At 39.0% G+C, this 13,700-nt stretch overlaps 1 protein-coding gene across 3 annotated transcripts; it reads right to left on the reverse strand.

The window, feature by feature from the left end:
- Positions 1-234: 234 nt before the first annotated feature.
- On the reverse strand, positions 235-12,510 carry LOC146512671 (putative phosphatase phospho1). 3 transcript variants are annotated; one of them, XM_085170901.1, is made up of 3 exons: positions 12,375-12,510; positions 6,728-10,729; positions 235-5,826 (listed from the first exon to the last, which is right to left on the reverse strand). In XM_085170901.1, the coding sequence occupies exons 1-2, from the start codon at positions 12,493-12,495 to the stop codon at positions 9,942-9,944; spliced, it is 909 nt and encodes a 302-aa protein (XP_085027027.1). In that variant the 5' UTR covers positions 12,496-12,510; the 3' UTR covers positions 235-5,826; positions 6,728-9,941. The 3 variants fall into 3 exon arrangements, with proteins under 3 accessions (XP_085027027.1, XP_085027029.1, XP_085027028.1); XM_085170903.1 differs by lacking the exon at positions 12,375-12,510 and adding an exon at positions 12,249-12,367; XM_085170902.1 differs by lacking the exon at positions 235-5,826 and having other exon boundaries at positions 6,672-10,729.
- Between the last annotated feature and the right edge of the window lie 1,190 nt (positions 12,511-13,700).

The raw sequence follows: 13,700 nt of genomic DNA on the forward strand, positions 1-13,700 counted from the left end.
TGTGTGTGTGTGTGTGTAGGAGAGAGAGAGTATGTGATGCATCATAAGGCAATTTTCCTTCTTGATTTTTCTGTTAAAATCAAAAAGATGACAGTTAAATGCCAGGGTTCTGGTTGATCTGCCTTTAAAGCCTGACAGCGTCATTACCATTTTAATTTACCCATGTCTGCCCAAGTATAGGGACACATTGCCTTTTTCTGTCTACATAAATTAGCTGGATGATCACTGGCTCTGATTTTAAGTGCTGTATAGTGTAGTCTTTTATTTTCCCCCAGTCAGGATCTGATGTCAGATCTCGGCCAAATCAAACAGGAAGATCAGAAGTGAGAATCAGGAGCCGATGTATGAGTACCAGGACAGGTATGCGGGGGAGAGAAGGAGAATGAGAGTCAGTAGAGGGAAGACAGAATACGTGTGTGAATGAGAGGGAGATAAGTGGAAAGATGAAGATGTGAGGAGTAAATGTAGTGAAGGTGGATGAGGTCAAATATCTAGGGTCAGCTATATAATGCACAAGAGAAGTGAAGAAGTGAGTGCAGGGAGTGGGTGGAGATGAATGCAAGGGTTGATTAGTGACAGGAAAAGCTTTCAAAATGGTGGAGAGACCTGCTGCAATGTATGGTGTGGAGACAGTGGCACTGACAAAAAGACAGCTGAATGTGTTAACATTTTCACTAGGAGTGACCAGGATGGACAAGATTAGAAATGAATACATTAGAGGAACAGAGGTGTGTGAGGACATGGGCAGAGGAAGGATAGTGGCTATATTAGACAAAGGATATTGTGGACCGCGGTGCCAGGCAGGAGGAAAAGAGGAAGCCCACAGAGGACATTCATGAATGTAGTTAAGAAGGACATGCAGAGGGTTGGTGTGACAGGATGCTAGGGATAGGGGGAGATGGAGGCAGTGATCTGTTGTGGCCACTCCTTTATTAGGAGCAGCTGAAAAAAGCAGAAGGAGAGAAAAAAAACTGAGTAAATGAAGAAGTAAAGTGAAGAAGTAATGCCTTATTAAATCACAAATTCACTGTAATTAACTTTTTTTTTTTTTTTTTGGAATGCGTGATGTAATTGATAGAGCCACGAATTCTACTCTCCTCCAGAATATCCGAAAGGATAATCTCCGGCCATTAGTTTGTGCCCTGAAGCTTAAGAGCACTCAGGATACGCAACAGGACAATGATCTGAAACATACTTGAAAGTCCATCAGCAAGTCTGAATGATTCAAAAAACAGAATGAAAGTTCTGGAGTGATTTAGTCAAAGTCTTTACTTTGATTAAGATCCTTTGGTACGACGTTAGACAGGCTGTGTATGCTGGAAAACCCTCCAGTCTAGCTGAATTTACATTTCTGCAAAGACGAGTAGGCCAAAATTCCTCTACAGCGATGTGAAAGACTCATTGCCAGTTATTGATGGCAGTTCTTACTGCCAAGGATAGCACAACTAGTTGTTAAGTTTGGAGGGCAATTACTCTTTCGCACAAGGGATCGTTTATTTTATTTTAACAATTTAAATTATTATTTAAAAACTGTATTTAGTATTTACTTTATCTTTGTGTAGTATTAAAATTTGTTTATTTGCATAATCAAAGAAATCATGAACGAGGCAAATACTTCTTCACAGCCCTCAAAAGCCATGGTGATGTGCTGCAGACCATTTTCTATCCCTTGTCCCATCTGTCCCATGTTTATAAAAGTAAATGTAAGAAACATGTGGCTAAAAAAAGAAGATGTGCTGATCTTTAAATGCATCAATACTGAAACCCACAGATGATGATCAGACAGATCAGCAGTTGAAATAATAGCTTTAACAGTAATCAGGATGGAAAAGGGAATATGCAAGTGTGCAAAGACTATAACATAAGACTACAAAAACACATTTTTAGCTTTAAGTTTGGAAATGCAAATACAAGACATGATCAATGCCAGACCCTTACCCACAGTTTGCGCGTATTTAACTACTAAATGTCAAAATCTGAGACCATCCCACCTTGGATTTCTTACTTGTTGTTTGTAGGAATCTGGTAACCCTGCTCAACCATACTTATGTTACCTTTTATATCTTAAAAAATACTAAAGGAACAACTGCAAGTTCTGCTGATATTATAAACATCACACAGTCCTTTGTTTTGTCATGTTTTTATAGGGTTATAAGTATTTCTCGCTTATCTTTGTCTTTTTCTTCTCATGGAAGATCGGCAGCGATGAAGGACTTTACTTGGTTTTAATGCGCATGATGGATTAGGTGCGAAATATTCAGCTCAACAATGAATGGGAATGAATGTGAAAAATGTGCTGCTAACATATCTGTCACCTCCACTGATATGTGGAAAAGGTTCATCGCAAACTGTCTGGGTTCATCCTTCTCTTCTTGCTGCACAAATGAAGTCATGAGCCAGGGCTTCATGAAAAGGGCAAAGGCAAGTGTTTTCAGACACATGCTGTATATGGTGCAGTCTGAGACTGAACAGACACCCACTGTTTGTTTCAACTTTGTCCGCTGGGCTTTGGTTACACAGGATAAAAGCTTCCTTAAAGAGCCACTGAATGTATTTCACACATAAAGGTCTGTTTGCTGCACTTCTGGAAGAGAAGACCACCCATACTTGAAAAATAGGTGTGTAATGGCATCTATACCTTTGGTAAGGTGATACTACGATCAGATTACAAAGTAAAAGGAGGTTTGAAAGATGGGGGACAGTTAAGCTGTAATTGGGGGTGCTGTGAAGTTGCAGTGAGGGAGTCCAGGGTGGAAACTATAGATTACAAAATAGGATATTTCAATTGCTGCTATGAAAGTACACTTTATTATATCGCAAACACTGCCTGGTTTCCCGCACACTGGCACACATTCAGCAGATAACTCAGAAATGAAAGCTTCTCAGTACAAGGAGGATTATTTTGTGATTTTTAGCATCTTCAAGGACACGCAGACACAATTCAGGCATTGTTTTTCTCTGTGGCTGATGGTCTGCAATGAAGTACTCTTGTTTTTATCTCTACAGCTCATCTCAAGGACGTTAGATAAACGTCAGCTCAGATGGCCCACAGTTCCCACTCCTTTCCATTTCTTTCTGTTGCTAACTTTCTTTTTAGGGAGGGCCACCGCCTAACGCTATTAGCATGACTTTTTGGCTCCCAGTGTTCTCTTAAACTATCACTAGAAGAATCAAACGCAGAGCAGTCAAAATGCTTACAAGTCAAATCTGCCTGATAGCACTTTGGCTTAGAAAGCTCACATCCTAATTCAGAGTGACCTCTTACAAGGCCGGAGCCTCTTAACTGAGTTATCTCTCACCTCTGAGGGAGTAATTGAATGGAGAACAATCAATGAGGTTATCCATAAACGCAATCATCTGGCAGCACTGGCCGTTTAAAGCACTTCAACAGTTGAGTGTCATCTCTTACTGGTGGGAGGAAGGGCTGTATCAGCTGATGTATGGAGCTACAACAGGAGGCTGTCATTGACCAGTCTGAGATCCTCAAATACGATTTGTCATCATTCTCCTCAAACTGATGCTAATTGTGTTTTCTATCCATTTATTTACCTCTGGAGGTCATCAAAAAGGGGGTTGGACTACAGGCTGTCTTTTGTTTATTTGACTATACAGACAATACATGTCGTCTCTCCTTAATACCAGCTCAATACGACCTCTATTGAAGAATCAATTCTGGTAGGATCCTTTGTGCTGAGAGTTGGAAAAGCCCAGAGCTGGCAGACATGTTTTTCAAAGTGTGATGGATAGATCATACAGAAAAAGGAACTGCAGAACAACATATAGGCAGGGATAGTGAGGGCTACAAGTGTCCTGTACAGTCAGCTTTTTGTTGTGTCATTATCATTGGGGTCCTGGACTGACAACAGAAAATATGACGGTAGACAACAACAATGACACGGAATCACCCGAGGGACGGAGTGACAGGATAAATCAGAGAGAAGAAATCAGATGTGGGGAGAACAATGTCCAAGAGAGTGGGTAAAAAGATTGATCACACAGACTCGTCTTTATCTAATCTGACAGAAGTCAATCCACAGAAGAAGAATGAAGCGTAGAGAGACAAGAGAAGAAGCGGTGGTTAAAAGGCAGCAACAAGGTTACAGCAGATTAAATATGAACAAAACAGGCCATACAAGCAAGAGAGCTGAATCAACGAATTACTTGGCAGACTTCAGCATCATCTTAAACTAACGTGGTGACATGGAGCGCCTCATACGCCATCTCCATCACTGCAGCCTAGAGCTTTTACTGTCATATCCTGTGAGCCATGTTTCATGAATTCACATCAGCACTGCTGTTTGTGCCAGAGGAACCCTGCTTCCATTGATGTCACTTTGTTTTCTTATTAATCTGTGTTGGCTTAAATAATTGGGATAATGTAAGGACTTGCCAAAGTCACATTCACACTGGAGGGCACTCCTGAGCTGATTTAACAGCGACACAATAACTTGGCGCCATCTTCTGGTGAAAAGGTGCCTTTTCATATGTGATCCTGGGAACCTGCCCCTGACAAGAAAAAGTCAAATCACCCTTTTCTAGCAGAGCAGAGGTGTTAGCATTTAGCCCTTGCTTGTTTCTGAAGAAGTAAAAATTTCTTTAGGCTGGGATACATCATTTAAATTATACTATTTAAACTTCTAAAAGTTTAATTTCAAAAATTCTTAATAATTTCTTTTAGTTTTGCAGGCAAAAAATGACTCATGGATTTTCATTGTCTGTACAGTATTTCTCAAATTGACTGTAAAAGATGTGTAGTTCATAGTACAGTAGCATACAGTAACATGATCAACCTCAGTAAGGATTTAATGCGCTACGAGTTTATATCCAATACAACAGTATTGTTTGGTGTTGTCTGTAAAAAGCTGAGTGAATGTGCCACAAACACACACACACTTGGGTTTACAGGAGTTTCTTTTGATTCAGAAAGTTTCTAAACACTAATTAACCCAACAGCCTTTAAACTGGATAAACATGTTATCCAAATAGTGCTTTTATTATAAAGATGTCCCAGAAACTTTACTGTTTAACTGTTTTCTTTTTCTCATTTTCACACACAATAAAAAAATATTTTTTTTAGCATTTCATCTCTGTGTCTTGTGCTTCTGCTACAAAAGTGGTATTATTCTTTCCTCCTCTTGTGCCTCATGATAAATAAACATATCATCTCCTTTGAGAAGGAAGATTAGATCTCCTGTGCCTCTGAGATGCTCACCGTTTCCTCCCCCACATCACTCCCTCATCTTTTAATTTCGTCAACACAGCCTTGACGTCATCTCTCCCTAAACATAAACTTCAAACCAACAACATCAACAAGTAACAATTACAGACTCGTACCACCCCAAACTAAAACCAGACTTTACTGTTCTGGTTGCTAAAAAAAAAAAAAAAAGGAAAATAAAATCTTCTCTTTGTAAATGCAATCTTGACTTAATCTAAATTCACTATTTTCAAGAAATTGAGTTTTTCTCACAACATAATTTAATTTTGAAATGTATCCTTATTTGGGAACAGCTGTGGACAAAACAGTCTTTTGTTAAAGTGTTTTTCTTGGCTTGATGCTCTCTTCCAATGAGGATCCAAATTATAAAGTCCAAGTTCAACTGATCAGGCACAACCTTACAACCATGTGCCTTATTTTGCATTATCCTGTTGAAAGAGGCCACAGCCACCAGAGAATACCATTTCCATGAAAGGGTGTACATGGTCTGCAACACAGAGATAGGGTAGGTGGTACGTGTCAAAGTAACATCCACATGGATGCAAGGATCCAAGGCTTCCCAACAAAGCATCTTGCCTTCTTCCCGTAGTGCATTCTGGTTTTCCTGCCTGTTGAGTGAGACAACTTTTAATAGATTCTCACCACTGCAACAACACACAAAAGCTTTGGTTTTGAAGATGCTCTATATAGGTGGCAACAAGATGTTCCTTTTTTCTCCATAAAACACTATTCGGTTCAGACTTTAAATTTGTATAGTGCCAAGTCACAAATGTTCCTCTTTATAAACTGTAACATAAAGATCCTACATAATTAGAGATAAACACGAATCTGATCATCCTCTATAAGCAAGCAGTTGGTGACAGTGGGGAGGAAAAATCCCTTTTAACTGGAAGAGGCTTCAGAGACTGCAACAACTAGCAGCTATAAAATAAACTTTTAGGTTTAGATTTTAGTTTAGAATTTTATTAATATTTTAGTTAATATTTTTGAATATCAGTGGTCAGCTGATTATAATGTTTAAATAATTTCTACATCTACGTATTAAATAGGAATGGCTCTTTAGAGGAACTGAAGTCTAATAATCTTTAGTACAATCACTTGTGTACTTAACCTCCCTCCTCCTGTTTTTGGCTAGGGATGGGTATTGATAAGATTTTCACGATTCCGATTCCATTTTCGATTCTGTTTAACGATTTGATTCTTTATCGATTCTTTTTAAAAAAGGAGAACACTAAGTTCGATTAGCTTATAACTTTGTTTTATATCTTCTCTTTGAACGAGATAGAAATTTAGGAGTAACGTGGCCTTACAAACCCACCTTAAGAGATCCACAGCCTATGGCTCTTCAATGGGGTGTCACGGGGTCCCCGGGGGAAGAAATTGTAAATGTAAAATAATAAAATAAATATTCTTCTGTAGCAATAAGAAAGTATAACATAAATTATTCTGTAGCAATTACACAAGAATATCCAGTAATGTCCCTGCCTACAATTAAACACATTCACTTACTGAAAATCGGGGGCATCTGCTGTGGCAAATGGGTGCAAGTCTTTTACCACAAACTTAGTCACTGCTCGGTGACATTCGTCTGTCCTGGCCTGAAAGGAGACGCTACCGGTAGACTGCAGCGGCAACTGCCAGCATCTGAGCCAGCCAGACTGTCTGTCTCTCTCATCATGGTCACCTAAATGCAGGTTTTGTAATAGGGCAGATCATGCTAACATAATATGCACTGTTAGTTGATTATTTACCTGCCGCATTAATGGCAGAGGACGTACAAACGTTACCGCTGCTGCTGGGTTGAGATTCACGGAGCGGAATTAAAAACATGACATTCATTTAAGGTTATCGCGTGTTTTGTGAGCAAATGCTTTTGCATATTCGTAGTGTTTCCTCACTTAAATGAAATATCTACTTTTCAAGTATTGCAAGTTGCCCTGTTGTCATCCGTTCTCGTAAAGTATAATCAAACTTTTGAGGGTTTGAGCCGCTTAGGCGTCGTGTTTCCTGCCAGGTAAATGACGCTCCGCAACCAGTTCCAAGGTATTGAAACAGTGGGAACCAGTTCTCAACAAGAACTGGTTTTCGATACCCATATTTCACTTTAATCCCTAACTGGTTTGTTTGACAAGCCTTTCCTCAAAAGCCTTAAACTTCAGCTTGGTTTTGATTCTTTTCTTAAACTTAACTTAAAAGTCAAACCAGTCGTTAAAGTCATCTTGTCAGTCAAGACTTCTACCTAAATTTAAAGCATGGGTTTCTATCAATGACCTTGAGGAGATCGTTCATGGTTTCATCACATCCTGACTAGGAAAAGGCAATTTGTTGAACTAAGAAAAACACTAACACTGATATCATGATTGCAGTTGCTGACTGGTATACAAACCCCAACTGAAACTATACTTCTTCTCAAAGGCCATTTCAGCTTAAGATGAATTATAACTGTATTATTTTCTCCAGTATATTTTTTTATACTATAAAAAGATTTGCTGTGCTCAAGCTCTGTGGTGTTTTTGTATGTGCTGTTATAAATTAGAACTCATCTTTACGGGGTGTTGATTTTGTGTCACAGATATAAACCAGACAACAAAAACACATTGTCAGGTAATGGCTTTATATTCCTGTTAATATGATACATTACACGCATAATAGAACTTTTGATGTAATGAATATACAACAAACCGCAAAATCGAAAAACAAGACCTTTACTCCCCCCCCCCCCCCCCCCCCCCCCATTGTTGTAATATAAGCATGGTTGTCTAAAAATCGCAATATTGAAGTGATTTGTTGTTGAGTAACACACATAAAAATATCATAAGTCAAGTTTTTCATCCAGTATAACCTCTCTGTATAGAGCATTTAGTTATTGCACCAAAGTCTATTTTAGTTTTACAGGTACACAGATTTAAAGTAAACTAATGTTTTTACAGTATTAAACCATGATCTCTACAATTACAGTACGATACAGAGGAACGCCCACAGCATATTTGTAACACAGCATTGGATAAGAATTAGGTTTAGAGCTCAGTAAATTTCAGAGTCAGACTCATGAACATCTATAAGTTCACAAGTAAAATTTGTTTGGTTGAAATTCAACAGTACAAAATAAACAAATCCTGCTATATGATGTTGCTTGTTTAAGTCTCCCTTCCCTGAGAAATTAAAAAACACCCCTTAAAGTAAATTTCCAGCACTTACACAACAATTTGCCATTTGTTAAGGCTAAAAAAAATGTCACCAGTTACACACACTACTTTACCGTTTTACTTCTTTTCATTAGCACCCACTTTTCCCTTTACAAACATGGACTTTATTCAACCAGGAAACAGAACTCTTGATTAGCATTAACCTAACATAGTTCAATATTAGCTTTTCTAATGCTGAAACCAGTCTCACAAGGGATTCAAGACTTAACAGATGTAAAGTATTGCTGTAAACAAAAAATGAAGAAAAGAATACCCTTCAATGCATTAATTAACTCTTCATAGTCAATACCAAACAATACTAAGTATATATTTTTCCCCTGTTGCAAGTTTAGTGAGGAAGAAATGAATTTACATGCTGAGGTAATTATGCAGATATACTGAAAATCATCATCGACTGGGAAAGCATTCAAATATAAAGAAGAACTTCTTTATCCTGACCCAAAATGAAAACATCTTATCAGTAAAAATAATCACTAGAAGTTTTTAATATGGTATGATTCCATTACATTAACCCTTCTAACATTGGTACAGTGCATTTGGCTTTTTTCCATTGTTTCAGAGGGACAGGGAATAACGTTAGGCTGACCGGCAGCTGCGTGTCTACGGCATGCCTGGTGTAAATTACTGTTGTGCAATCAAGCCCAGATTAGGTATCAGTAATGGGAGGTGGGGAGTGCACAGGTACTGGCGTATGTCATCTTATCTCTTATCTTTTTCTGACCTTGTTCTTGGCTACACAACATGGTCTTATGTCCCAGAAAGTTTCATAACACCTGGCCCTACTTATGTGGACGTAGATGGAGTGTTTTTAAAGGAAGCGTGACTAAAGAGAAAAAGTTTAAATCTCCGCATGAATTAAATCTCATACAGTTAAGATGAGAAGCAAACCATCAGAGTTCGCATTGCTCAAAAATGTAAACTACACGTTTACCGAAGGGGATGGTTGCTTCATAAACGGCAACTTCAGAGCACGCATGACAATTTGGTTACGATGTTCTCTCCCATTTATCAGACTTGATAAGGAGAACAAAGTGCATAATGAATACTGCATATCTATTATTGATCAAATATCCTTGCTATTGCTAGCTAAATGAATTTTAATACCACGCGAGTTACAATGCGGCATACATGTTTAATACCAGAGTAATTGGGATGAAATAGCCTTTTATATTTATATATATATATTTATCTTTAAAAACCATTAGCACTATGAGTTAACCATTTGCTGGCTAGCTTATCATAGCATAGAGAGTGGAAACAAGGGGAAAGACCTGGCCTGATACAAAAAGGAATCTGCTATTTAGAACCTCTTACTACCACATTTGATCATTTTCAATTAAGATTTCACAAAGTTGAAGAATAAAAATAAAATAAATCCTACATCTGTAGGATGGTCTGGTTGTTGCTCGGCTAAAATCATGCATTACCTGCCTGCCAAGTGGACTAGTGTTGGCGCACCTTTATTGCACTTGTTCCCCTCTTACAGACCTTCTTTCACAAGTACAGACATGCAGTTCTCATCTCTCCTCCACTATTTTCTTCAGGCAGTCTACTATGTCTTCGCCACTGACCCAAGGTACAATGTTTGTTTTGAACTTGGCAGACTGCTGAAACTCCTTCAGCAGCCTGTGCATTGGAAAGTCTTTCCTGGGGAAAGCCGTGTCCCGGGGCCCCAAAGCCAGAGAAGGGCAGGTGTCATTGGCCCCATCTCCAATATAGAAGACCCTCTGAAAGGGAACGCCGCCACGCTCCTTTTGCCGCTCCGCCAAATACTCCCGAAGGATCACCTGCTTGCACATGTTATCAGGACAACGGGGGCATGAGTGTGAGTGGAAAGGGAGGAGCACAAGCTGACCAGCCGCATTAAAACTGGACGGGTTTGTGAAAATCTTTCTGAAAAGGTCACGCACCCCAGCATGCCTAAGCCAGGTTTCAATAAAATACATGTTGGCATCGGAGACCACCACAAGCTCAAAATCCTGCTGGTGGCTCTGCAGATACTGGAAGAGATTCATGAGGCCTTGATTTGGTGGGATCTTCTCCACTGCTGAACGAATGGAGTCTTTAGAGACGCCCTGCTCAGCCATGTAGGCCAAAATCTTCTGCGTGTGTTCATTGTAGTGCCCCTCCCTGTAACTGTTTTTCAGCCAGGCAGGGAGCTCTTTGTCTGGCAGAGCACGCACCAGTGCATCGTCGCTGCTTTCGCAAATGATGGTCTCGTCGAAGTCAAACAACACCAAAAAGCGTTGATCCTGTGGTGCGGCAGGCGTTAACGGAGCTGTCATCTTTGGTGAGTGATTTCTTTCTGGGGGGGGGGGGAAAAAAGCAGAGGTGGAAGGAATGAAACAGAGAGCCCTTTTTTTCTCACCGTCAAGGACAGCAGACTCTGAAGCACACTGTTTTATAGCATCCTGGTGTAAAACTTTAATGGCGAGAAGCCAAAAAAGTCATCAATCATTGTTTAAATCACAGAGAGTTCAGGGTTAAATTAAACTGAAGCACCAGACCAGGCGAGGAAAACAACAACATGCATTAAGACTCTTAATGAGGCTACGAGCTGAAGGGGAAATGTGTGTTTACAAGAGTAAAGGAAGGGAGTTTAAATGAAACAAAAGTACCTCATAAACAGGATGTTCATTGCAATTAATGAAAGAAAAAAAAAAAACAACAACCCCAAAGAAGGGAAAATTGTTAAACTCTTTATCTAAATCTCTTTCCACACAGACATGCCTTCAGTCCTTTTAAAATCAATTATTTAAACTTAGAGGCCACATCTTCCAGCAGTGCCAGTCTCTTGTTTACATAGCTGATATATTGCACAAGGCTTCCCCTTTTACAGGCCTGTTGTAACTCCAGCAAAGAGAGGCCTGATTATGTCACAGACGTTTGGTGGGATGTTAAATCTACTGGAGTAGTTACTGTGAAATGTAGACATTTTTATGAAAAGAGCTATGATTCCTCTGAATTGAAGATGAATAGGAGTGTATATTTTGAAAAATGTAAAGCTTTAACAATTTTTTTCCTGTAACCTCCTTTTAGTTTTCATGCCAAGTTTTAAAACTTGACATAAATATGTCATATTTGCAGATATGGCAATTAATCTTTAGACACCTCATGGCAGAAACGAAAAGCAAAGGTGTTAACAGTGGGATGCATTCCACTTGTTCGGGCGTGTGTGTGTGAAAATGAGCCATTATTAAATTCACGTGAGCATTTTCCCGCCAAGGTAGGAAACATTAAAAGTGGCAGATCAAAGAAAAGAAATGATTTGATAAGAGATGTCACATGTCATCTGCATCACTACAGAAAACAAAACAAAAAAAATCAAAATTATAAAAGAAAATTGTAAAATAATCAATGCCAGTGTTTCTGACACTTTTGGATGAGTAAACATAGCCCGGGTCAAATTGACCCAGGAACATAATTGGTGTTCCTGGAAACCAACATAACAGGAGTGTGGTGGATAACGAATACGCCCTAGAAGGCCAGGCTGATTTTACAACCATGTTATTAAACCAGCACTGCAATCTAGCTGTACCTGTGACTGCGACAGAGGGCATTGGGTGCATACAGGAAGTAAAACAACAAGACCTGACTTGATCGATTGGTAATATTTGCAAAACATTCATAACATGTAAGTGTACAACAAACAGGCTGCCTCCAGGAACAAAAAATGACATGCAACCTGCAGCTTTGGTGCACACATGTGCCAAGTGAGCACAAGCCTGATCTCCCCAGCAGCCACTGCGTTATTAATAGCACACATTTACACACTAAGCTATCTAATTTTAACCCCGGCGAACTATTTCTGTATGAGCGGTTACCTCTGAAAGTCATAAGCCGGTCATTGCATGAACGGAGCAAAATAAAAGGCTAATGTAACCATTTAAATGTGACACACGTTAAAAAATAAAAGAAGAAGAAAAATAACAGAGAGGAAAACGGCCTACCGGTGGAGGGCATATATAAGCGGGGATGGTCGGCTAGGTGTCCGGCTCCCGGATCCGCGTCCCAGTGACGCGGTAAGATTTTTTTAAAGGAGACTCCACAGCGGATCGAGGGTATTCCCATTTAAAGCCGTTGCGTCAAGCAAGCCGATGTAAACACGTGATTTCCGCCATGACCTTCCAAAGTAAAAGCTTCAGCGAGTAGCTTAAGTGTACTTGGTGAACCTATATTAAATGTACGGTACACTGTTACGGTTATGTAAACAAATACAACAGTAATGATAAGATGATTCAAAGTAGCTAAAACATAATGGCAAAAATATGGCAAAAATAAAATAATGGCAAAAATAAAGTGGTCCAGTTACACCATTTTTATGATAGCTTTTTTTTTTCTTTTCATAAAATAAATTTTAGAGTAGTGGTGGGAAAGTAATTTTTCCTCAGAACCACATGGGAAACTGGGATTGTTTCTCATAGCCTTATAGGAGGATATAAGAAGGGAACAGACAGAACTTACTTCAGCTTATTGTTGTGCCTCTTCACAAGAGTCTCAGTTTCTCATGTGTAATTAATTGCTCACTAACTAACTAACTGCAAATACCTCATATATAATTCATTGTTGTCACGAATGACTGTGTGTTTTCATAATTTAAAACATTCTTAGTACTCTGTTAAAGTAGTGAGCTGATACCATGCCAAATGTGCCCAGGTATTACTGTTTTGTCCTCTATAAAGTTTAAGATGAACTAAAATTGTACATTTTTGCAAATACAACAGTTATTATAAACATACTAGTAGCTTAAATCTCATGTGTGGTGAATCTACTGAAAATTGTCCCATTTTATCTCATCCAAGTACTTCATAATACATTCTTACTTTACAACATGAAACGCAACCTTTAAACAGACAGGAAATTATAAAAAATTGTGAAATGTCTGCGTAGGTTTTCAGTAATCCAGGTCATAGTAGTTGTAAGAGCCTCACCCCAATCCGATTTACTCCCTGTTAGACTGCCTTACCATCACATATTTAAAATACAACAAGGGTTGTGTCACTCAAAGGTCAACATCTTTAAAGAAGAAGCTCAAATGAAGAAACACCTACTGGTTTATTCAAGATGACACTTGGTTAAAAATCAAAACACAAGAGGTAGAGGTTTCATGAACACATGACCTGAGTGGATGAAAACATCAAGTTCACCAAGAAAAATAGATACCTATTTGATTCCCATTGGAGTGGGTATTGTAGGTCAAAGAGTAGGTCAGAGACCTACCACCCACTGGAGCATAAACGTTCCCTATGAGGCTGAAGGGAAATAAAAGGAATACA

Source organism: Neolamprologus multifasciatus, chromosome 8 (genome assembly GCF_963576455.1).
Source record: "Neolamprologus multifasciatus chromosome 8, fNeoMul1.2, whole genome shotgun sequence".
Classification (NCBI taxonomy): domain Eukaryota; kingdom Metazoa; phylum Chordata; class Actinopteri; order Cichliformes; family Cichlidae; genus Neolamprologus; species Neolamprologus multifasciatus.

Excerpts from the sequence above, each read along its gene's own strand:
- LOC146512671 (XM_085170901.1), bottom strand. The coding sequence starts at position 12,495 with ATGGGAATACCCTCGATCCGCTGTGGAGTCTCCTTTAAAAAAATCTTA. Across the intron at positions 10,730-12,374 it reads CTTATATATGCCCTCCACCG|AAAGAAATCACTCACCAAAG; the intron begins GTAGGCCGTTTT and ends CCCCCCCCCCAG.